General features: G+C 39.8%; 1 protein-coding gene across 9 annotated transcripts in view; it reads left to right on the forward strand.

The window, feature by feature from the left end:
- The window catches only part of LOC127933484 (capping protein, Arp2/3 and myosin-I linker protein 3), a 60,126-nt gene that overhangs the window by 2,547 nt on the left and 31,507 nt on the right, over positions 1 to 26,072 (forward strand). For 7 of the 9 annotated variants that reach the window (XM_052530525.1, XM_052530544.1, XM_052530531.1 and 4 more), the window contains exons 2-12: positions 453 to 547; positions 12,387 to 12,437; positions 12,540 to 12,599; positions 12,696 to 12,817; positions 14,016 to 14,110; positions 15,812 to 15,882; positions 16,036 to 16,109; positions 17,936 to 18,011; positions 18,781 to 18,869; positions 19,104 to 19,198; positions 25,049 to 25,135. In XM_052530525.1, the coding sequence (XP_052386485.1) occupies positions 453 to 547; positions 12,387 to 12,437; positions 12,540 to 12,599; positions 12,696 to 12,817; positions 14,016 to 14,110; positions 15,812 to 15,882; positions 16,036 to 16,109; positions 17,936 to 18,011; positions 18,781 to 18,869; positions 19,104 to 19,198; positions 25,049 to 25,135 (915 nt within the window). The remainder of the gene's footprint in view (positions 1 to 452; positions 548 to 12,386; positions 12,438 to 12,539; positions 12,600 to 12,695; positions 12,818 to 14,015; positions 14,111 to 15,811; positions 15,883 to 16,035; positions 16,110 to 17,935; positions 18,012 to 18,780; positions 18,870 to 19,103; positions 19,199 to 25,048; positions 25,136 to 26,072) is intronic. The other 2 variants (XM_052530565.1, XM_052530560.1) reach the window with 1 other exon arrangement.

The raw sequence follows: 26,072 nt of genomic DNA on the forward strand, positions 1-26,072 counted from the left end.
GATCTCGTGACTGGGTCTTACACAGATTAATGTTGATTGCGACTGCATTAACTGTTTGTCTCGCTCTGATCCTTCTCTCCCTCTTTCCTCTGTTATTCCTTCCTCTGCTCGCTTGCCTTTCTCTTCCTTATCTGAGTCTTTTCTCTTGGTAAAAGTGGAAAATGGATATTCCTGGAATTAGATCACAAGTGTCATATACATGAGAAACAAGATAATGAAAATGAGTTTTCTTATTTATTTTCTGCATTTGCTTTGAAGGACATTTTGAGGTGCTTTATATTTGTGTGTTGCTATGTACAGTATGCATGCAGAAAGACCACCTACACAAGTGAAAAAGGTGTAAAAATAAAGCATATGGGTGTAAGGCAGTTATTTTCTACGTGCAGTGAAAATATGTCTTAAAATAGATAGAGTTTCTACTGCTATTAATGCATCAGCTTTCTGTTTTGCAGAGAGCATCAGACGAGTAATCGACAAGACATCAATCAAGTTGGTGAGAGCTATCAAAGTAGAGAACAAGAGTGGCAAATCAGAAGATCGGATTCTGGTATGGTTCTACATTTAACTTCAATACTTCATACTGTATGTCCTCAAAGGAACAGTTGACGCAAATTAAAATTGGGTCATCATTTACCATCAAGTTGTTCCAAATTTTCCAAAACTTTCATTCTTCAATGGAAGAGAAGTGGTCCCATTCGCAAAAAGTAATATATTTGATCGTTTGACTGTGTAATACCTTCTAGTTAGCTGTGACTGGATCTTTGAATCAGTGTGTTGAACTCAAGAACTGAATCAGTTTGATCCGTGAATGACTCATTCAGATCATTCAGCTCTTAACTGTGAATATAAGCAACCTGGTGCTTACTAAAGTCTATAAACTTCAGTCCCTGTTCTGAAACAGCGTTCCACAAAAGAAAGAAAGTCATACAGGTTTGAAACAACATGAGGGTGAGTTTTGAAATTGTCCGAATTAAATTTTTTTTTGAGTGAAGTAGTCCTTTAAAAACCCATCAGCATTGGGTAAACATGTGCATCCATTCTATGCCTTTATTTTGTGCTTCTATTATGCAGCAGTAACAAAAACAATGAGCCTAAGACTTTAACCTTTCCTCCTCTGTAATAGGGTGTGCAGTGTTTACTGCCTGCTGGTTGGGTTGTTTTTGCCAAGTCCATTTGTAGAATGGGCAGTGGAATCAATGATAAAAGCAATGTACGCGCAATGGTGCACACACACAAACAGAAATCGTTGGAGACCAGACCCCTGCTGAGCTGTGAGCATTTCTGTGGCTGCTGAGTCTCGGTGGGTCAGAGGGACCGACCGACACTGGAAGGAGTGTGTGCGAGATGATGGATGGTGAGAGTAGAGGTGGCATACGAATGCCTGTGTGTGTGTGTGTGATTGTCACTTTAAGACCCTTGAAAGCAGCTGGAGACTTGAAATGCCAGGGTTTGGAACCACAAAAGCTAAATTAATCATCCAGATCGGTTTCAAACACACACACACAGTGTGAATGAGTGGACCGAGGTGAGGAATCAAACTCATTTCCTGTAAAGTGTCAGTGGACTGATGTTGACACAAACCCTGACGGATCATTTCTACTTTTGGTATAGAAATAATTTAGACTCAGAAATTTCTAGTGCAGTTTACAAATGATTACAAAAATCCGTAAATTAACACATTGAATTAAATATGAAACTTCAAAGTAGAAAGACTGAAATACACCACTGTGGTGATAATATATATTTTTTTTACATTTTGTAAATGTTCTATCTGGGGGTTTTATTAAGATATACCATGTGCAAAGTTGTTAAGACCACTGCTGAGCATTGTCTACTTAAAACTTCAGTGTACCAAAGACGGTGTCAAAATGTGGTTTGAAACCAACCCTGTGTCCTACCTACACAAATATGCCATCTAATTATATTAATTACTGTTACGTGCCCAGTGTTGTAGAGAGTGATATATAAATGCATTATTGTTCTGATACACAGACTTATAGACCTGAATCTTCTTCAGAATTGGTTTCTGATTCAAAAATATATGGCTCAATTAGTCTAATATTGCCACTTGCCATTGTTTAGTGATTGCTGCTTCAGTTTAGCAAATGAAAGTGGAGCAGGTAAGAGCTGGTGGGATTGAGTGTAGGCGGGGACTAATTTGCATATTTATAGACTATGTGTACTAAATGAGGTAAAAGTGAGGTAAGAGTTATATTCAAACCATTTCCTGAAGAAATTATTTTCATGGGAATATATATATATATATATATATATATATATATATATATATATATATATATATATATATATATATATATATATATATATATATATATATTGTTAAATCATTGTATTTAAAGTGATAGTTCACCCCAAAAATGAAAGTTCAGTCACTATTCACTCACATGTCGTTTTGAACCTGTCTTCTTCTGTGGAACACCCAAGGAAAAGTTTAGCAGAATGTTCCTGCTTCTCTTTTCCATTCATTAAAAGTGAATTTAGACCAATGTACAGGTAAATGATAACTGAATTTTCATTTTTGGGTGAACTATCGCTTTAACCTGCCAGTCTGCCTTTGTTCCTCTTTCTCTTTCTGAGTCTATCCATTTATATTAGCATCTTCTTCCCCCTTCCCCCTCTCTGTTGTGTCTTAGACAGCTCTTTTTTCTTTCACTGTCTTGTTCTGTTCTTCACATTATATGCTTCAAACTTTATACTCAGACTCGCTTCTCTTTTCTGTCAGACTGATGTCAAGTGTGCATTTTCAGTAGTCTAATATGCTTATGATTGTGGATGGTTAGAAATTGTACCCAAAGAGCAGAGCAAATTTAAATGTAGGTCCGACATTATGACTAGAGCTTGGGGGTACACAAAAACTCACTGAGACACACACACACACACACACACACACTGTGTAGAGATATTTACTTGTGGTCTGTCACTCGCTGCTCCTTTACCCCAAGGGATTTTGTGTGTGTGTGTGTGTGTGTGTGTGTGTGTGGTGGTATGCCAACTGTACCAGCTTACAAACACGCCCTCATCCACACACACACACACACACACACATGCACAAGCACACACACACACATACACACACACACACACACACACACACACATCTCTGGCCCCAATACAGCTGTGTAGAGTACTCAGCAAGACATCAGCTCAAGCCTTGGGGCACGGCACTAAAAATATTACTCAAACACACATTATCTTGTACACGTTCAGAGAAAGACTTACGTGCACACACACAGATACAGTATATATATTTTGTGGACCCACAGCAAAGAGCGATGGAATGATGTTGGAAGAGGGGATGGGATAAAAGCTGGGCTTGGTGAACGGGAACACACAAGGCAGGGGCTCACGAGAGGGGGCAATGGAGAGAGTTAGCGAGGGGGCGGGTGGCAGAGGAGATTGCTTGTTTTGAAGCAAATGTCGCCTTTTTTCCCCTTCAATTATTTACCTTGGTCTGTCGCTTCAGTTTTTCCTCTCCTGTAGAATAATAGGCCAGTTAAAGGCTGTGATCGCCTCAGTGAGTGACGTGAAAACCTCCTTAGATAGAGGCTGTCCGCACCACCACCCTGTCTGCTGGACCGTGCTCATGCAGAACAGTTCTGCAATGACTAGCTTCGTGGCATGCTTAAGTTCCGATGCAGTGATTTTACTGTATTTGGATATTTCTCACAAGATTCTGTGTCATTGAGCAGTTGACAGTGCTGGTATTGTCCTGCAGTGTGACTTGCAAATCATCTAAAACTACTTATATCAACATTTTTAATGCAAATTGTCATTTTAATTGTATAATTTTTATTGGAATAATTACTTGACAAAAGGCATTTGTCACTCTGCAGAAGTAATTGCAAAAATGATTTGGCCATTAAAATGGTGAAAAACTATAAACTGTGAAATAATGAACAGTCACAGCAGCACCTAAATATTACGAGAACATTTTAGTGCCATGTTAAAATGATACTAGAAATCTGTGATTTTGAGAATAAAGTTGTAATGCTTTAAGAATAATTGCACCTTTTATTAGTATAAAGTCATAACATTTAAAGGAAAAAGTCACTATAAAACATTTTAGAAGAATGTTCCCTTTGTGACTTTATCACATGTCAAATAGTAAGATATTACATGTGACTTATGATCTTTATTAAAGCAGCACTCTGTATTAAATGCCAGTTAAACTTAATTAACATAATATTTACAGATGTGCACATACTATACAGTGGAAGTCTATGGGGCAGCTGTTGTTTGTGGTCACACAGACCTCCATCAGAACTGCACAACTGTAAATATACTCTTAACAGCTGATGTTAGTATAGTAGTTTAACTTGTACTTAATCCAGAATAATCCTTTAATATGGTGACCAGTTCACATTAGATTTTTAAATATAAAAACTAACAAGGATTATGGGTGTATCGCTCAGGGTAATGAGCTTGCTCTGGTCTAAGAAGCATCTTAGAGTTGCACAACTGCTGCATTATGATTAGTAGTGGCGGGGTAAAGACGAGTAATGTGATACGAGGTGCTTAAAGAGAAGTTTGCGGTGCTAGGATAGCTTGTGGAGATGTTGAGAGCCAGTTAATGGGGGATTGCACTGCAGTCTGGACGGATGTGATACAAGAGACAAATGGACCCACATCCAACGAGGAAGTGTAAGAGATATATAAAGAGTAAATATGTTGTTAAAAGTATACCTTTTGGTTTGTTTATCTGCAGAGAATGACCTAAAGCTGAAAATGATTTTTTTTAAATATACTTGAAATGCCCAATTGTGTAATATATTTAGTGGATTCCATTCAAAAGTGTGCACCATTATGCCATACAAAGAAAGCACTTTAAATTCTGAATGTTGCCTTGAAATTCTGGCATATACTGTAGATTTTTATAGTGTAGCAAGCAAAACTTTTGCGTCAATTTTGTCTTTAATCCATGCTTATTTTTGTACTTCAGTACATAAATTATGTATAATATAATAAATAAATAATAACAAAATAATAAATAAATAAATCCAGCTGCTGGAATCTGTTCCACCACCCCATGGTAAGATATGTTTTTGTAGTGGCTTAAAGTAATGTGGATGAATCTTTACCAGCATCAGTTTAATAAATATTAGAACTTTCTTGTATAAGAAACATGGGAGGAACAAAATCCATTGGCAAGCAATGCAGCTGCCAAAAAAACAAATGGTGATAAAATGAAATTGTTAAAAGTATTAATAATAATTACTAATATTTGTTATTATGAATAATCATGTAGTTGTAAGTTGTAAGTTTTATTATCTTACATAACTTTGCTTCTCAAATCTATCTTGCTTTAAGGATGTTTATAGATATTTTCCTGGAAAAACACTGATTTAGGAAAAATATGAACAAAAATGATAAATTGACTTATGCATATAAGATGCTGCACATTTCCACTTGTTTTGAACTTTTTTATATTTAGTATTCTTAGTGCAGTAAGACAAATTACACTCATATGAAGTCCAACTCTTGCTCATATAATGGGAGTGGATAGTGAGCAGCACCAAGCTTTAAAAAAAGTATACAATAGGTTTGGGAGAAAAACAATATAGATATAATGTATTATTTAACAGAAATCCTGAACTTGGCTGTTGGTCTTCTGTGCACGACTGTGCATCCATGAAACTCAATTAGCACAGCAGTATCCAACTGTTATAATAAATGGCATGTGTTGCATGAGACCATTCATTGATGCTTATGTTTTGTTTTTTAAGCTTGATGTTGGTCACTATTCACAGCCATTATAAGGACGGGCGCAAACATGACTTTTTTCAGTTTTTCTGAAAAAGAATGTATGGTATATGGCCATGGAACAACACCAGGGTGAGTAAATGATAAATGAATGGCTGAACTACCCCTTCAACCAAACAATAAGACAAAAAAGCTCATCAAGAACAGGACTGCAATGCTTTGAAGCAAATGTCGCCTTTTTTCCCCTTCAATTATTTACCTTGGTCTGTCGCTTCAGTTTTTCCTCTCCTGTAGAATAATAGGCCAGTTAAAGGCTGTGATCGCCTCAGTGAGTGACGTGAAAACCTCCTTAGATAGAGGCTGTCCGCACCACCACCCTGTCTGCTGGACCGTGCTCATGCAGAACAGTTCTGCAATGACTAGCTTCGTGGCATGCTTAAGTTCCGATGCAGTGATTTTACTGTATTTGGATATTTCTCACAAGATTCTGTGTCATTGAGCAGTTGACAGTGCTGGTATTGTCCTGCAGTGTGACTTGCAAATCATCTAAAACTACTTATATCAACATTTTTAATGCAAATTGTCATTTTAATTGTATAATTTTTATTGGAATAATTACTTGACAAAAGGCATTTGTCACTCTGCAGAAGTAATTGCAAAAATGATTTGGCCATTAAAATGGTGAAAAACTATAAACTGTGAAATAATGAACAGTCACAGCAGCACCTAAATATTACGAGAACATTTTAGTGCCATGTTAAAATGATACTAGAAATCTGTGATTTTGAGAATAAAGTTGTAATGCTTTAAGAATAATTGCACCTTTTATTAGTATAAAGTCATAACATTTAAAGGAAAAAGTCACTATAAAACATTTTAGAAGAATGTTCCCTTTGTGACTTTATCACATGTCAAATAGTAAGATATTACATGTGACTTATGATCTTTATTAAAGCAGCACTCTGTATTAAATGCCAGTTAAACTTAATTAACATAATATTTACAGATGTGCACATACTATACAGTGGAAGTCTATGGGGCAGCTGTTGTTTGTGGTCACACAGACCTCCATCAGAACTGCACAACTGTAAATATACTCTTAACAGCTGATGTTAGTATAGTAGTTTAACTTGTACTTAATCCAGAATAATCCTTTAATATGGTGACCAGTTCACATTAGATTTTTAAATATAAAAACTAACAAGGATTATGGGTGTATCGCTCAGGGTAATGAGCTTGCTCTGGTCTAAGAAGCATCTTAGAGTTGCACAACTGCTGCATTATGATTAGTAGTGGCGGGGTAAAGACGAGTAATGTGATACGAGGTGCTTAAAGAGAAGTTTGCGGTGCTAGGATAGCTTGTGGAGATGTTGAGAGCCAGTTAATGGGGGATTGCACTGCAGTCTGGACGGATGTGATACAAGAGACAAATGGACCCACATCCAACGAGGAAGTGTAAGAGATATATAAAGAGTAAATATGTTGTTAAAAGTATACCTTTTGGTTTGTTTATCTGCAGAGAATGACCTAAAGCTGAAAATGATTTTTTTTAAATATACTTGAAATGCCCAATTGTGTAATATATTTAGTGGATTCCATTCAAAAGTGTGCACCATTATGCCATACAAAGAAAGCACTTTAAATTCTGAATGTTGCCTTGAAATTCTGGCATATACTGTAGATTTTTATAGTGTAGCAAGCAAAACTTTTGCGTCAATTTTGTCTTTAATCCATGCTTATTTTTGTACTTCAGTACATAAATTATGTATAATATAATAAATAAATAATAACAAAATAATAAATAAATAAATCCAGCTGCTGGAATCTGTTCCACCACCCCATGGTAAGATATGTTTTTGTAGTGGCTTAAAGTAATGTGGATGAATCTTTACCAGCATCAGTTTAATAAATATTAGAACTTTCTTGTATAAGAAACATGGGAGGAACAAAATCCATTGGCAAGCAATGCAGCTGCCAAAAAAACAAATGGTGATAAAATGAAATTGTTAAAAGTATTAATAATAATTACTAATATTTGTTATTATGAATAATCATGTAGTTGTAAGTTGTAAGTTTTATTATCTTACATAACTTTGCTTCTCAAATCTATCTTGCTTTAAGGATGTTTATAGATATTTTCCTGGAAAAACACTGATTTAGGAAAAATATGAACAAAAATGATAAATTGACTTATGCATATAAGATGCTGCACATTTCCACTTGTTTTGAACTTTTTTATATTTAGTATTCTTAGTGCAGTAAGACAAATTACACTCATATGAAGTCCAACTCTTGCTCATATAATGGGAGTGGATAGTGAGCAGCACCAAGCTTTAAAAAAAGTATACAATAGGTTTGGGAGAAAAACAATATAGATATAATGTATTATTTAACAGAAATCCTGAACTTGGCTGTTGGTCTTCTGTGCACGACTGTGCATCCATGAAACTCAATTAGCACAGCAGTATCCAACTGTTATAATAAATGGCATGTGTTGCATGAGACCATTCATTGATGCTTATGTTTTGTTTTTTAAGCTTGATGTTGGTCACTATTCACAGCCATTATAAGGACGGGCGCAAACATGACTTTTTTCAGTTTTTCTGAAAAAGAATGTATGGTATATGGCCATGGAACAACACCAGGGTGAGTAAATGATAAATGAATGGCTGAACTACCCCTTCAACCAAACAATAAGACAAAAAAGCTCATCAAGAACAGGACTGCAATGCAGATAACTACATAAGTAACATATCTCCTCCAGTCTTAAGCTTTTAGCCCCTCCTCTCTGTCTTCGTCTTTCTATCTCTCTTTTATTTCCTCTCTTGTTCTCTCACTCTGAGCTTTAGTTACAGAGCTGCTTTGATTCCAAGACTTTTAATCATCAGTGAATCTGGAGCACACAGCATTTCAGCCCTGATCCATCCTTCCTTCAATCCTTCTTTCTCACTCTTTATTCCTCTCCCCTCTTCAGTTCAGAACAGTTAAGACATGGACCTGCCCCGGGAGTAGATCCTCGCTCTTCCTCTCACCTACAAAGGCTGACAGCCGAAATGGGTCTGTCTTAGGCAATGATACCTGCGTGGAAGCGAGTCAGTGTGATGTGTCTGAGAAGAGTATACAGGGGCATGTTTGGAGCAATCTGCCGCTCTTTTAGAGTCTCCTGGGCACAGCGCTGACATGCCCCAAACACACTTTGAACTATGGGTCGTGTTTGAAGTGTCAAGCCAGATCCCTGACATCGCATGATTAATCTAAACCCTATCCCTTCTGCACACACAAACCTCTCCTCCCTCACATACACACACATCCTCATATCTCTCATTCTTTGAAGTCGGTACTGAGATGTGGTGGATGATTTTTAGTGCAAGTGTTGTACCAGTCTGATCTCCCCAGGCTTGAATCGTCTATGAAAGCCATGGACTGAAGTCGTCCCATCTTCCTTCCACGTCAGCGATTGCTGGATAAAAGTTTTTTTTTTCTTTTTAACTTTAACAAGTGGATGCGGTGGGTGTCCATCTCAGTCAAACCGCCTGAACTCTGACCCCCTGTTTGGAGGACGTTGTTGCAGAGAAACCAAACCTCATTTGGCCCCGTCTTCTGCAGTTTCCCTCACAAAGATGCTTGCTCAACAGTGCTCGGATCTAATAATGAATACTAATGTTGATATCATTATATGCTGGATGCCCATATTCTGTCTGCGCTCGACAGCAGGGTGAGTAATGTGCATCGCAGCTTAACTCCTGCATTAATTTCCATGTGATCAGCCTCTGTCCCTACCCATACAATGTGTGAGGTAGTCTTTGATTTATTCGGATCCACTCCTTAATTGGGGGTCCCCCCACTTCCATCCATCCATGTAAACTCATTCAAGTCTAAACACCCCAGTGGGCTTCAATAATTAATGTGGCTGTTTACTTGCCGATCTTTTGTGTCTTCCCTTTGATGAGCAGATGCCGCTTTCTGGTTCTCAAACTGACTTTTCCTTCTTCTATCTGCATCTCTTGTTCTTGAGGAGTGTGTTTATATAACCACGTTTTTTTTTGACCCGTTATTGAGTTTTGAGGTGCACTCTCTAAAATGTTACGTATCTCATGATCAATGGTTTTGTCTCTGTTAAATCTGACAAAGCATCGAGGACTTCTTTTAAACAAAATGCCCAAACTTCAACATTCAACCCCAGCCGCCATCAAACCCTATACGAATACCTGCCATCAAAGCCTATACCAAGTCTTTATTAAAGAGGAATCTGGGATCTCTCTGTTTCTTCTTCTTGGTGGGGTGCCATTAGTAATACATTGGAGGGAGGCCTTGAAGAATCGAAAGCGACAGGGCAGAAAAAGAATAGATGAGTAAAGGAGGATGGAGAAAACAGGGGGCCTAGGTTGTGGGGGCTGCACTGAATCAGAGGAAACAGGAATCTTTTGAGTTGAACTGAAGAGAGAATTAGAGGATATACATGGTAGATCAGACAAAGAAACATCTCGAGATGAGTAGAAGAATGTTGGAGAGGAAAAAGGACAGTAAGATGGAAATTGGTTGATATTTAGATCAATAGCCTAGTTTGGACTCAAAGGCTCAAAAGCATTCAAATGACCCCTGTATAATATAACATTAATATAAATTATTACTTTATAATAACATATTGATTTAAATACATTTAAGGCATCCTGCGGCCCCTAGTGGGCCTCTTCCCCCCTTTGTTAAAATCCACTGGTTTTAGATCATGAGGAAGGGTGAGATTGGTGTGAGGGGTGTGACAAAGGCCTAAATGAAGTACATTAAATGAAGAATTGAAATGATGAATGAGATCACGAGGTTTCTCCAAACCTGACCATGCCTATTACACACTTACACACTCGCTCTCAAAATATAGGACAATCCTTCTTTTTATGTTTCTGTAATCCTCAGACGTCACACAAATCCTTATTTCTTCCTCTCTGTGCCTACTCATCTGTCCGTAACGCGGTTCGCCTCACTTCAGCACACATGTGAAATCCATAAACAACAGCACCCACAGAAGCGGCCAGTGTGCACGGTTTCTCCGTGATTTTGTAATAGCACCGAATCATTATTAAAATGTTTAGTGAAACTCTGTAGTGCAGTGGTCTCAAACTCAATTCCTGGAGGGCCACAGCTCTGCAGAGTTTAGCTCCAACCAGCTCCAACTGCTTGGAAGTTTCTAATAATCCTGAAGGACTTGATGAGCTGTATCAGGTCTATTCGATTACGGTTGGAGCTGTGGCCCTCCAGGAATTGAGTTTGAGACCACTGCTGTAAAGCCTGTTATTTGAAATGATAGTCAGGAAAAGGTTTGTTGAACCTTTAGATTAAAAACTTTTTTTTTTGAGGATCAGGCTTTTACAGCTCAAGGAGGAAAAGACACCTCAATTTTAGGCCCAAATCGAGCAAAAGTATGCAATTTAGTGCAGTTACAGATATTAATGTAGCCCAAAAGTGAGATAAAGTTCTTGTAATGTAGATCAATGAGATCTTTATAACATTATAGCAGACTACTTAAAATTCTTATATAGCAATTATCACTCTATATCTCCCAATAATATGATATTTAAATTTAGATTATATTAAAGTTAGGTGATATTTAAATGATTAGTTTATTGTCGAAGCTCTTTAGTTTTTATTGTTGGGACAAAACGTAATGCAATACAATGATGACAAAGATGTACAAATAAATGTTCTGCAAAAGCCTAATGTATCTGATGTACTGTATGTCACGGAATGTGGCTAATCCGAGCTCACAACGACGGAATAACAAACAAAACAGTCTTTAACCCAACGTACACAAGAAATTCATAGAAACAGGTTTGCAACACACCCAAAACATGACATTCAGACAGAACACTGAACTCAGGAAACATGGCACTATAAATGCTAAACCAAATGATGACTAAAAGGATAATTAATAGACAACAGGTGAACTGAATATGATAATCACACATGCACACACTGGGAAACTAGGTCAAGCAAAGCACTGAAGAAAAAAATCAATACATGATAGAACACATATGTAACAATGTAAAACTGCATACTGACCTTTTAACATGATTTTTCTTAAAAAGTGTGTAATTTAGTAAATCCAAGTTGTTTTAGTCCAGTAAGTGTTCATCTTAAAATATTACTTATAATATAAAAGTTAGTCTTACTTTTACTTTATAGAAACAGAAAAAAATTCTACAATCTACCATGACCTAAGGGGACCTTTTACTTGTTAAAATATAATAAACTATTAATCAGACAACAGTAGGCATGTAGAAGATGAAGAGTTTTTCTGTTTTTGTTTATCATGTTATATTTTAAGAGACCTTTGAATTTTGCATTTCAAATATGATACAGCAGGCTTCATACTGTAGGCAAAAAATACATTAGTGCTGTGTAATTCACATTTCAACAAACAAGAGCCCAGTTGTGCTGTAGTATTATATTTATCTTTATGAGTAAAGAGTTCAGAAGACAAAATGCTGTAATGTTAAAGTTCCTCAGAAACAGCTTGATGACTTGGATACCGTCTACTGTCTTTCAGGTTCAGCTGAACAGGCTGTTCTCCAGAGAAACCTAAACCATACTTTCTTCGAACATTGTCTTGAAGTTTCTACTTAATCTTGCTCTTTATTTATTGAGCTTTCATCCTCTCTTTTGCCTCTTAGGTTTTGGCAACATGGCGGCTGTACATAATGGCCCCCAAGATACCAACCAAGGTACAGTAAGCAATTACCCGCCACGTGTCTGCTTCGTCTCAAAGCACTGCAGTAATCTGGTTTAGCATGACTTATGTAGCAAGATGCTCATTTTCACCTCAGGTGGAACAAACGTTCAACTTCCTGGAGATTCGGGCAATGAACACCCACCCGGATAATCAAGTAAGAAAAGCGTTTACAGGGCTCCAGTGTTTTGGCTTTAGTGGCCAGATTTTTCTTTCACTTTGCTTTCACTAAAGCGTGTTCTTTTTCTTACAGGTTGTCATAGAAACAGACAAGTCCACATATTCCCTGAGGCTGCAGTCTAACGACCACCTGGATCAGCTGATCAGCCACATCAACTTCGCTCTCTCTCGGATCTTCAACAACTCCATCTACACGTAAGTATCCCAAGAACCTCACAGGCTCTTTGATTGAACGGCATAACGGTCCACATTGCGACTTATTTGTTTGAAAAACTGCCCACTCAGACAGGAATAAACTCACTGACACACAAAGCAACCAATCACAAATGCATTTAGGGGCAGGTTTGTGTAAAATAGATTGTATCACAAAAATAGGCTGCTGTTGATTGAATTACTAAAGTAATTGTTTAGCAGTTTTTGAGTAGAGACATTTAAATTCCAAATAAGTACTTATATTATATTACTTATTATATTGAGGAAATGAATAGTTCACCCAAAAATGATTACTCATCCTCAACTTGTTCACAACCTGTGTAAGTTTCTTTCTTCTGTTGCACACAACAAGATATTTTTAATGATATGGGTAACAGTTGATGGTAGCCATTGACTTTTCCATATTATGGGAGTCCATGGCTACCGTCAACTGTTTGGTTGCCAACATTCTTAAATATATCTTTTTTTGTGTGTACAAAAGCTGAAAGGAATTCATATAGGTTTGGAACAACTAGGTGAACTGTTCCTGTAAAAAAATGCTGCCAATATTTGCTATATTATTTATACATTGCAAAGTGACATATATAGTTTATCTTAATGGATATCTAGCTGAAACTAATGCTGAATATTTTTTTTATTAAAACTGAAATAGTTATATTTCATTTTCTCCATTAAAAATGTTATTGTTCACCTTATTATTGTAAATTGTATAAAAAAACAGCCAATCTGATTAAAGCCCACCTGATCGAGATGTGCAATATTCCTTGGACGGTCAGCATTTATTATGTCTAAGGCAGAGACTAGCGCTGTTGCAGTCTATATGTGCTTATTCCATCTGAACAGAGATGCAAATCTGATTTCTGTCGCCTTTGCATTGTATCTGGTAGTGCTAATGTAGTTTTTTGGAGAATCCATAATGCTGCCTATAGGAGTCGGTATCTGCTAGAGCAGCAGGGGTGGGAGATATACTGCTGAGCAGTTAATTGAGAGATTTGCTCATATTCAGACAGGAGGAGATTAGTGCAGTGCATAATAGCACTCTTTTTCTGTCTCAGTGTTCAACTCTCTCGCTCTCTTTCCTGTTTCAGCTCTTTGGCCAGGTGTTCGCATGCTGGGTCAGAATAACTGAGATTCTGATGCATTGTGAATCCCCCTCTACCCCCTCCCTCTTCTTTTTCAGCCCCTCCATCTTTCACGCAGATGGAGATGTTACTGACGGAAATCAGAAATTTTCTCCCAGCTCTGAGAGTTCGGTGGAGACGCAAAGGGCATGTGGTGAGAGAAATAGAAGTACATATAGTTCATGCACCCACCCACACAGTCTCATAAATATTTTTTATTATACACCAGATATTAATTTCTCTAATCTCTTTTCTTCCCCTCACACCTCTGCCGTCATCTTATAGAACATTTTCAATGCATGCACTTCATTTATGCCATGAACTTGGTTTTGGTGAGCTTTGCTATGACAAATTATATAACAATATTTGTTTTGCCACAGCAGCTGCAGCTGTAGACAGCGAAGGACAGAATAAATACACTGTGCCAAATACATAAATTAAGAAAACAACAAAAAGAATAATGCAAAAGATCAAGTAAAAATGATAAAAGCAACCAGTGATAGTGAGTATAAGAAAGATTATGCAAATTAGTCGGTGCCCTTCATATGGTGACAGGGAGAGATGCAGTGTGCTAATGCACAGTTTGATTTGTTTTATATGCTTAAAGATGAGTAGTAACAAAACAGTCTTGTTACACAGTCTTGATGTCACAGGAGAACACTTTAAATATCTTTTTGTTTTTGGAAGACAGCACATAAATATCCCTGCTTCCTGGCAGATATTAGTAAAATAGGTGTTATATTGACTGTGGTCCATGTGTGTTATCCAGTCAAAAAATAATCCAATCAAAAACATCTAGCTCTCTCCGAACTACCTGAGGATCTGAATCAGGTGTGTTAAATAAGGAAGACATCCAAAAAAATGTTCAGAGCAGTGGGTCCCCAGAATTAGAGTTGAGAACTACTTTTGTAAATTGTTATTGAAACAAGAGTTTTAAAGGAATAGTTCACCCAAAAATTATAATTTGCTAACAATTTACTCACCCTCAGGCCATCCAAGATGTATATGAGTTTGTTTCTTTGTTGGAGCAGATTTGGAGAAATTTAGCATTACATCAATTTCTCACCAATGGATCCTCTGCATTGAATGGGTGCCGCCAGAATGAGAGTATAAATAGCTTAGAAAAACCCCCACATAATTGACACTGCTCCAGTTCATCAGTTAACTGTAATAAACAAACCCACATAAACAGTCCAAAACAGTTCTAAACAAATATGTTGGTGGATTTTGATATGAGAAGACAACAGGAGTTTAATTTTTTTCATTGGACGAGGTATAGATTATGCACTGGTATTTTGGCCAGAGGTTGAAATTCTTTTCTAAAAACAACGTTTTGTTTGTTATAAACATGCAGATTTTCAGTTCGTAAGACGTTAATTGATGGACTGGAGTGGGTCGATTACCTCTGAATGTTTGTGATGTTTTAACAGCTGTTTGGACTCTCATTCTAATGGCACCCATTCACCGCAGAGTGAGTGTTGTAAATTTCCCCAGATTCCCCAGAAGAAATGAGGTCATTTTGAGGTCAGATTGAATCATTTTTAGAAGAACTATTCCTTTAAAATCCACAAGTAATTTTATATTTTTGAATTTTTAGAAATAAATGTATTTGTGTATAGTGTTTTAAAGAAACCAAAAATCAATGAAGAACTTAGGTGATATTAAAAAAATTGTATAGCCAACTCGAGAACACCGTAGTGTGCAGCAAAAATAGATCTTGATAAGAAGAGAGTTCTTGGCTTTAAGTGCTATTAACTAATTGAAAAACCTTTGTGTATGAGTGTACAGTAGGTAGGACAGGTAATTATTTTTATGATTAGGCACATAATCTCCCTTTCTCTTTCTCCCATTTAAGGGGGCTTTTCTGAGACATATGCAGCTCTGTGCGATTACAATGGCATCTCTTGTAAAGAGGAAGTGCAGTGGGTAAGAGCTTCATACTGACCACAAAATTATCCTTAGCAAGAGAAGAGGCCGAATTCTATATACGTCACTGCTTTTATACCACTCTGAATGTGTTTTCTTCCTCTTTTTGAGTCTCTCTATCTCATTCTTCCAACATGTATTCTGTTCTTTCAGGATGTGGATACCATCTATCATTCGCAGGACAACAGGGAGTTTAACCTGCTGGACTTCAGTCACCTGGAAAGCGGGTATCCACAGATTTACATCTCATCTGGACATGTTCTGTATCTGCAACCTTAATTGCTAGCCTTCATTTCCATTGCTATCTCTACATCCCACAGATTGGTGGTTTAAAAGCGTCTTCATTTTGGACGCATTAATCTAATGATAACTCTTTGCTTTGTTAATAGCTTCATATTGACAGAGATTTGAATGCTATAACTGACACAGGCAATCTGATGTCAGCCACTGCTTTGAATGTGTGCTGAACTGGCACAGTAATAATATATTTAGCCTCTTTCCTGTGGCATCCCTGCTGACTTCCTGCCCGGTTAGGGTCATGCTGTGTCTTTCTACATCCGTCCAATGGGTGTCTGGTTGCTTATCTGATTTCAGAACAGATTCTGTACCTTCTGCTGATGTTGGTCTGTGTTTGAAGTCTGATGGCTGGTTCATAACTCTCTTCCGGTTGAAACAGGAACAGTATATATATGACCTGTGGAAACAGACGTCAACTCTGCATACTCAAGCATACACAACCCTGCCGCCTTTAACACATAAAAAAGGAAATGCACTTAAAATTATACTCTGACTCTGAGAAATGATACGCTTCATTTAACACTTTACTCAAACACACTTTTTCTGGTGAGGATCAATGATGTGATTAAAATGCTGTTTACTAAAATATTATATTATATTATATTATATTATATTATATTATATTATATTATATTATATTATATTATATTATATTATATTATATTATATTATATTATATATACTGTAGCAGGTCATTAGCTGGTGCAAGTAGGTTATAAGTTGGATCCCCATCTAAAATGTACCGAAAACCAGCATGATCACATTAAACTGCCATGACCATCTGGTACTGAGCTGGTTTGTTGCTGTTCCAAGATACTCTACCGGCTTGCACCAGCTAATGACCATCTTGGATTAGCTAATGACTAGCTCAGACTAGATACTAGCAACCATATTCCATATGCCATCTTGAGCTGGATTTTCCTTCAGGGAGAATACAGTCTTTCATCAGAAAATTATGTTCAAGTAACTAAGTGTGGTCACTGGCATATCTCTATACAAGGGTCAAGTTTCAAGATCAGGTATTTGTCAAAATAAGAATTTAATCAGCAAATAATCCTTGATAGTGCAGAGCATTTCAGCTGCAGATCTTTGGTTTCTTACTGTTTCACCAGTGGGCACACTTAGACTACTATCTAGATGCTGCGTCTGACTTGAGGATGTTATGTCATTGATTTTTAAGCATTTGTTCCATTAGAGCATCTAGAGGGAAAGAGACGAGCGGATGAGGTAGAGAAACTCTCATTTAGAAAGAGAGAACAGCTGAGTACACACCGCCTACAGTCTCACTACAGCGTCCAAACAGAGGAATGACGAAACTGCAAATGAGAACACAGCCATCAGCCTTACTCAACAGGAGAAAACCCCTTTCGTTTCTTTCCCTCACCTTCTTTCTCTCCGTTCTCCATCTGAGTGCAGTAAGATCCACTCTGGCAATAGGTAAAAAGGTTTTAGGCTCAGGGCCAACTTTAAAAGCTGTATCATAGACACATTGCGCATTAATTCACGGACCTGGCATCAGTTTTCCCATCGATCCACACTGTCCTCGTCTCTTCCTCTCCTGGCTTTTCTCTCAGGGAGCATTTATTGCAGAATCTATCATTTTTCTTGAATAATAAAATCTCTATTTTAGTCTTGAGGAGAGCTTGCAATCTTATGAGGGCTTGCATGAGAAAAGTGAGAACAACTCTGATTGTTGCAGCACTTCACTGAAACAATTTGTTTAGATTTTTTCCTTCTGTTTCTCTTTTTGTCACAGGGACCTTGCAGTGATCGTGGCGGCCATGGCGTATAACTCATGGTTCACCAAACTTTATTGCAAAGACTTTCGCATTGTAAATATATTTTTATGACCTTCTCGACCTCCACTGTGTTTTTGTTTGTTTCACTTACAAAAAAGTACTGTGGTATTAACAGGGTTATATCTACATGCTGCTTCGGAAACTAATTTGATAGTAATGCCATCATATTCTTTCTCAAGAATTCATCTCTTATTATTATCAATGTTTTTACAGCATTTTGTAGCTTGGGGTGATTTTAAAGGGAGATTTTAAAAATAATAAATTCATGTTTTTATTCAGCAGGGATGCATTAAATTGATAAAAATGTATAATTTATTTCAAATAAATGCCTTTCTTTTAAACTCTATTCATTAAAGAACCCTGAACAAAATGTATGACATTTTACACAAAAATATCGAACAGCAAAAAACATGTTTTTCAACATTGATAATATTAAGAACCATTCTTAATAATTGAGCATTTATAATAAGTGATAACAATTACCTTATTAGAATGATTTCTGAAGGATCATGTGACACTGAAAACTGAACTCACGGCTGCTATCACAGGAATAAATTACATTTTTAAATATATTAAATAGTAAACAGTTATTATAAATTGTATTAATATTTCACAATAGTACTGTTTTTAATGTATTTTTAATCAAATCAGCCCATTCCATACCTTTGACCGGTAGTGTATATAAAAATAGATCTTCCTGTCTGAAATCCGTGTCAATATGCATGAGATTACAGTCATTATGGTCGAAGTTGAATTCTAGTGCTTTCCTCTTTTTTTCTCACCCTTTCTTTCTCACACGCAGAGTTCAGAGGTCGTAGAACAGATTGTGCACACTGTCAGTAAATCCAGCAGTCTGGAGGAGCTCACGCTAGAAAACGTGGGCCTTAAAGCGTGAGTAATAAATCTCTTTATTGCTCCCTTTCTGTTATTCATCACTCTTACCACTTTACTCGCTTTCTTTTCATCGAAAAGTTCGTTTCTTGTTCTGTCACTGTCATTTTTCCCTTTATGCCGTTCCCAGTCTTATTCCCCTGCTACCTCTTTGCCTCCATATTTCATCTCTGTCCAAGGTGCAGTGCCTTGTATTGCTCTTCCGTTTCTACTCACTTTCTTTCTGTCATTTAGAGATTTCCCACAGAAAATGGCCACTGCCTTGTCAGAAAACCCAGCATCAGTCATACACTCCATTAACTTGGCCCACAATACACTGGACAACCAAGGTACATGCATCAAAGTCTCTCTTTTTCTACTATAGCTCTCTCTTCGCCTCCTCTCTGTCTATTTCCCTGCCTTTGTCTGTTTTTACACTTTCTGTATAAGCATGCATCTTCTATTTCTGTCTCTGAGTGGGTGTTTTTTTCCCCTCACTTTTCTCTGCTTTGCTGACTTATTTTGTTGCATCTGTTGCTGATTTGAAAGTGGGTTCTTTTAAATGTTTGTGTGTGTGCGTGAATATTTTTCAATGTCATTTTGTATGTAATTTATAGTGTTTAGGTGGGCAAGTATTAGTAATGCTACCATTTATTTTTACATCTATAAATAGCATTAAAACAGGACCAGTAGTGCCCTTTGAAGTGAACTTCACCGGGTATTCGGCTGTATTATATCCCATAGTTCCTCTTCGGGAACTCGAGCTGCGTCGAGCGCTTTTGGGGAACGCCTTTGGCAAGAACAACTCTGAATATCGTGTGCAATCAGTCCAATGGAAGAGCGTGGCGTCACGGGCGGGGTGACGCAGCGACCAGGAAGCTATAAAGGCACCTGCCACACAGCTGACTTCAGCTTCGCGTCTTTCAGCAAGCGCTCTGTGTGTGCATGTCTAAAGTCTGTCTTGTGAGTCTTATTTATTGTTGTCTGTCCCAATAAACAACATAATGCCTAAGAGCAAAGCAAAGACACGACAATTGGAGGGCGATTCCAGATTGCGCTATGGATTGTTTGTTCCTCCCTGCCCACGTACATCACGAGTGGGGATACAAACAGTCTATGCGTGGTTTGCCTGGGATCGAAGCACGCTGAGTCGGCTCTCGAGGGAGCCGACTGCCCGGCCGTTGTGTACGCTTCGATCCCGGAGGGCTCTCTTCGAGGAGAGAGCCTTCGCCAGCGTTCCTCGCGATACCGGTCCCGTTTTCGCCGAGGCGGAACGGCGCCGGCATTCGTTGGGTTCGCAGATCGATCTGTTGGAGGGAATGGAGACGGGCACGTCCTTATCTCCTACCTTACCCATCAGATCTGCCTGATTCCGGGATTCGGAAGCCCGAGCTTCGGTTCTTCCCCCCGAGCATCGGGCTTGACGCTCCACCTTTCTTTCTCCGAGGAGATTGATACGGAGGGCGTCGGCGAGCTTTTAGTTGCACAAACATAAAGTTGCATAAGCATATACAATAAACAGTGTTATGCCTAACATTATACAAGCAGCTATTTAAGTCTCCGAGGGGATTAATATTGTTTGTGTGACTAATTATTCGCGCGCTGTCGAGGCAACGCGTGTATTACATCATTTTCAGTTTTGATGTGAATTTTCCATACCCGACCGCTTGTCTGGTTGTTTAAACTCCATTTAAAAAAGTAGGAGTTAGTTCTATCACTTCTATGTGTACTTTGTCACAATCTAGACCGTGTTCACTTGTCTGATTGTTTTGATTTCATTAAATTCTACGAAATTTAATAACTGAAAAGTTAATATATCACTTCAATGTGTATTGTATCACAATCCAGACCGTGTTTACTTGTCTGATTGTTTAAAAATTCTAAGAAATATAATGACTTTGAGAAGTCAGCACTTCACTGTGTACTTTATCCCAATCTAGACCGTGTTTACTTGTCTGATTGTTTAAAAATTATAAGAAATGTAATGACTTTGAGAAGTCAGCACTTCAATGTGTACTTTATCTCAATCTAGACCGTGTTTGCTTGTCTGATTGCTGAATTTCATTTGATTCTGAGGAATCTAATGACCGTTATCTAACTTCAAGAAGTTCAATATATCACTTCAATGTGAATTGTATCACAATCCAGACCGTGTTTACTTGTCTGATTGTTTGATTGCATTAAATTCTGAGGAATATAATGACAGTTATTGAACATGTGAAGTTAGATGTACTGGAGGGACTGCTGGGCGGGAGCTGCCCCTCCATGTACAGACAGAGCAAAGCTCTGGGCCGACGACTTCTCAGCCTAATCCCAATCTAAGATGTCAGGCTGGGAGGTCCACGGCCAAGAAGTCATGACGCATTTCAGTCACGACTACAGAGGGCGGCCCCTACTGGGGTAGAGCGGTGTCCACCTCATTATACGGTGCCTGTCTCACCTCAGTGCCCTCGGGAGGTGGGTCTGCCAACCCTGCCAGAGTTTCAGGGTGCAGCCGCTTCCAGCGAGCACTGCTCTCAGTTATTTCCGCTCGTGAGCGTAGCGGAGCTGAGACGCTCGCCGCCCCTTCGGGGGCCTCTTACACCAGAGGTCAGTCTCGAGGGACTGATTCCCTTAGTACATCAGTTAGCAGCGTGAAAACTACTGCCAAATGTATCTCAATGGGTCCTGCACACGGTAGAAAGAGGCTATCGCATTCAGTTCGGCCATCCACCGCCGACATTCAATGGGGTTACATCGACAGTAGTCGGCCCCCAGCAGGCTCTGGTGATGGAACAAGAAGTGAATACCCTAATAAGGAAGGCGGCCATCGAGGTGGTCCCTCCTCTAGACAGGGAATCCGGGTTTTACAACCGGTATTTCATAGTTCCAAAGAAGGATGGGGGGTTGCGTCCGATCTTAGACTTACGTCATCTAAACCTCTCAGTTATGTCACTGAAGTTCAAAATGCTCACTGTCAAACAGGATGTAGCTCAAATCAGATCCGAGGACTGGTTTGTCACAATAGATCTCAAAGACGCATACTTCCACATATCCATCCTTCCACAACACAGGAAGTCTCTGAGGTTCGCTTTCAGGGGCAAAGCCTACCAATATCGAGTACTTCCCTTTGGCCTTGCACTTTCACCCCGCACGTTCACGTAATGTGTAGATGCGGCTCTGGTATCCCTCCGTATGCAGGGCATCCGCATTCTAAATTATATCGACGATTGGTTGATTCTAGCTCAATCAGAGCAGATGGCGGTTCGACATCGAGGTGTCGTTCTCGCCCATATGGGGGAGCTGGGTTTGAGACTGAATGCCAAGAAGAGTGTACTTTCTCCACTTTAGAGAACCACCTATCTAGGCGTAGTATGGGATTCGACCACGATGCAGGCACGTATGTCTCCTGCTCGGATCGAGTCGATCCTCACATCAGTCAAGAGAGTCAAAGAAGGCCAGTCACTCACTGTGAAGCAGTTTCAGAGACTGTTAGGGCTCATGGCAGCTGCGTCCAACGTGATACCTTTTGGTCTCCTGCACATGAGGCCCCTTCAGTGGTGGCTCAAGACCAAGGGGTTTTCCCCGAGGGGAAATCCTTTCCGAACTATTCAGGTCACGCGGCGATGCCTTCGTGCCTTAGACATATGGAAGAAACCTTGGTTCTTGAATCAGGGCCCGGTGTTGGGAGCTCTTGGTCGCCGTGTAACGCTAGCGACAGACGCGTCCCTCACCGGTTGGGGTGCGGTCATGAGTGGCCACCCTGCCCGCGGTCTGTGGAGTGGTCGCCATCTGACATGGCATACCAGTTGTCTAAAGATGCTACCTGTGCATCGATCATTGAAATATTTCCTCCCAGACCTGAGAGGTCACCATGTGTTGGTGCGCACCGACAACACATTGGCGATCTCTTATATCAGTCACCAGAGAGATCGGCATCCGTGCCCCTTGTACAAGCTGGCACACCAGATCCTTCTGTGGTCCCAGGACAAACTCCTCTCGTTCGGAGCAGTGTATATTCCTGGGAGATTGACTGTGGGAGCAGACATACTGTCGAGACAGGGGTCGAGACCCGGGGGCTTCACCCTAAGGTGAAGTAGATATGGAGAGTTTTTGGACCTCTTTGCGACTCAAGAGATATCGCAATGTCCCCTCTGTTTCTCTCTAGTTCATCCAGCTCCTTTGGGACTGGACGCTATGGTACAGACCTGGCCGAGGCTTCGTCCGTACGCTTTTCCCCCTATCGCTCTGCTCCCGGGAGTTCTGGCGAGAGTACGCCGGGACGGGGTCCGTCTGTTGTTAGTAGCCCCGTTCTGGCCGAGCCCAGTATGGCTCGCAGATCTAATCTCTCCTCGACGGCTCTCCATGGGTGATTCCGATCAGGACAGATCTGCTCTCTCAGGCGTAGGGCAAAATATTCACCCTCGCCCGGAGTTGTGGAAGTTGTCTGTGTAGCCCCTGAGGGGGCACAGCTCATAGTTTCCAGTCTCCCAACCGAGGTTGTTGAGACCCCCACACTCCAATCCAGAGCTCCCTCTACGAGGAAACTGTACGCCCTGAGGTTGAAACCCTTCTCCTCATGGTGCAGAGACCGCCAGCTTGACCCTGCTAACTGCCCAGTTGGTACAGTTCTGGAGTTTCTCCAAGCTAGGCTCTCTGCGGGGTTAACTCACTCCACCTTAAAGGTGTACGTGGCGGTCATAGCTGCTTACCACGTCCCTTTCAATGGTCAGTCAGTGGGTAGACACCCCCCTAGTTACACGTTTCCTCCATGGTGCGCTGAGGCTGAGACCTCCAGTACGGTCCCGTATTCCCCCCTGGGACTTGGTTGTGGTGTTAGAGGCTCTTTGTAAAGCTCCATTTGAGCCGATTCATGAATATTACTGTCAGGCCCCCTCGGTGGCCCCTACCTACTTAGACTTTGCCCCTGGTATGGCCAAAGCATTTTTATACCCTCGAGCGGGTTACATTCCTAAAGTTCCCTCTGTTACGCCACAACCCATAGTACTGCAGGCCTTCTGTCCTCCTCCCTTTCGGGAGCCAGACCAGGTGAAGCTAAACTGTATGAGTCCAGTTCGAGGACTGGACACATACGTCCACAGAGCTGCTGTGGAGAAAACCTGACCAATTGCTTGTTTGCTACGGTCCTCCTAAAAAGGGTTCCCCTGCCTCTAAGCAGACCCTTAGTCGTTGGATAGTCGAGGCTATCAACGAGTCCTATGAGTCCTCTGGTCTTCCCCTTTCTTTGGGAGCCAAGGCTCACTCTACACGGAGTATGGCTGCCTCTAAGGCCTTTCTAGCAGGTGTGTCCCTCTTGGACATCTGCAACGCTGCGGGGTGGTCCACGCCCTCTACATTCGCCAGATTTTACAATCTTGATATGCAAGCCGCTCCTGGCTCTTCTGTCCTCTCGCCTTAGCTGTGCTCTTCGGATACACACTAGGCAGGGGTTTGGTAGTCTGGCAGCGTTGGCACATCGTTCCCCAAAAGCGCTCGACGCAGCTCGAGTTCCCGAAGAGGAACGTCCCTAGGTTACGTATGTAACCCTAGTTCCTCGAGGGAACGAGACGCTGCGTCGCAGAGCCATACTCCCGGCACCCTGCCTGCGCTTGCTTCCCTACTCGAAGCTGAAGTCAGCTGTGTGGCAGGTGCCTTTATAGCTTCCTGGTCGCTGCGTCACCCCGCCCGTGACGCCACGCTCTTCCATTGGACTGATTGCACACGATATTCAGAGTTGTTCTTGCCAAAGGCGTTCCCCAAAAGCGCTCGACGCAGCGTCTCGTTCCCTCGAGGAACTAGGGTTACATACGTAACCTAGGGACGTTCTCAAGAACAGCATTTATTAAATCAACATTATAAATGGTTTAACAATCAATTAATGTGTGTGTGTGTGCTTGCTTGTCTGTGAGTGTGTTGGTCATGTATTTTATTTATAAATGTATACTTCTCCTTTTAAATAGCCTAGCTTTAGTATTATTATCTCCTTTTTTATCAGTAGCTTGTGATGGTAAAGCAGCTTCCTCAAAACTGGTATGCCCTCTATATGCATCAGTGTCAGAGTTTCCGACTGCCATCGTGTCTGACACATCATTGCTTGTCACATCACAAGCGTGCATTTGTGAAAGTGACTACAACAATGTCAGTGTTTGCCTGAAGGTGCATTCTATTTAATTTAGTCTATGACTGATCTAATGTGTTTATGAATGTGTATTTCCTTACAGGGGTGTCTAACCTTATCCAGCAGGTGTGTCGGCTCAGTAAAGGCTTGCGCCTGCTTAACCTCTCCAAGACCTCGCTCTCTTCAAAGGGTGTGTGCAGAAGCTATGTGTCCCTGGAGGTTTAGTGCCCTCTGCTGGTCAAGTCTATAAGAACTATCCCACAGTTACCATTCACTAGACGTCTGAACAAGTGTTAAATAGAAGTTCATGTGAGATCATATTTACAATTAGCCCTTGCAGGTAGATGCCAAAACTACACTAACTTTCTATAAATATAAAAATGTCAAATACTGGGTTTTTATAATTACAAAATACAAAATATATAACAACAAATAAATATTTGTAGGCACAATTAAACAATGCAAATATATGTATACACAGATATATAGCTGTGTATTTTTATATTTATTAATATTATTATACTTTTTGAGCACTCTATATCTCAAAGATAGTTTTTTTTGTGTGTGCTTAGAATAACTTAAAACACTTAAACTTAAAATGAAATTAAATATACACTTTTTTACAATAGAAGATCTATCTAGCTTACACTGTTACACGATCTCTGTGTAGTATTTCAGGCTGTAAAATAACCATTCTCACTCGACTGATCTAGAATCAGCTTCCTGTTCTCTCTTAAATCAGTGAGATTATCGATAGATTAGTTGCATCTGACACTAGAGCTTCAGAGTCATGACCAAAGAGCCAGTCTTCTCTGGGAGAGCCCAGACTCAATTACCAGCATCCTTGGCTGGTTCCAGGCTTAGCGAAATCTCTGGTTTTCTCTTTCAATCAATACAGTTGTAAACCGAGTAGATAGAAGGATAGCCTTCTTACACGAGCCATGAATCAACATCCACTCAAAATAGCTCCCATTTTTACTCCCATTATTAATCTTTACTTTTAATATGATTTTTGACAACTTCATTGCAGAAGTTTTAACTTTGAATACAGTACTTAGATGAACTTGTGCCATCAGAGAATACAACTCATTTCAAATTGAGATGTTTCATTTTGGCTGCCACATCCG

This window comes from Carassius gibelio, chromosome A2 (genome assembly GCF_023724105.1).
Source record: "Carassius gibelio isolate Cgi1373 ecotype wild population from Czech Republic chromosome A2, carGib1.2-hapl.c, whole genome shotgun sequence".
NCBI lineage: Eukaryota > Metazoa > Chordata > Actinopteri > Cypriniformes > Cyprinidae > Carassius > Carassius gibelio.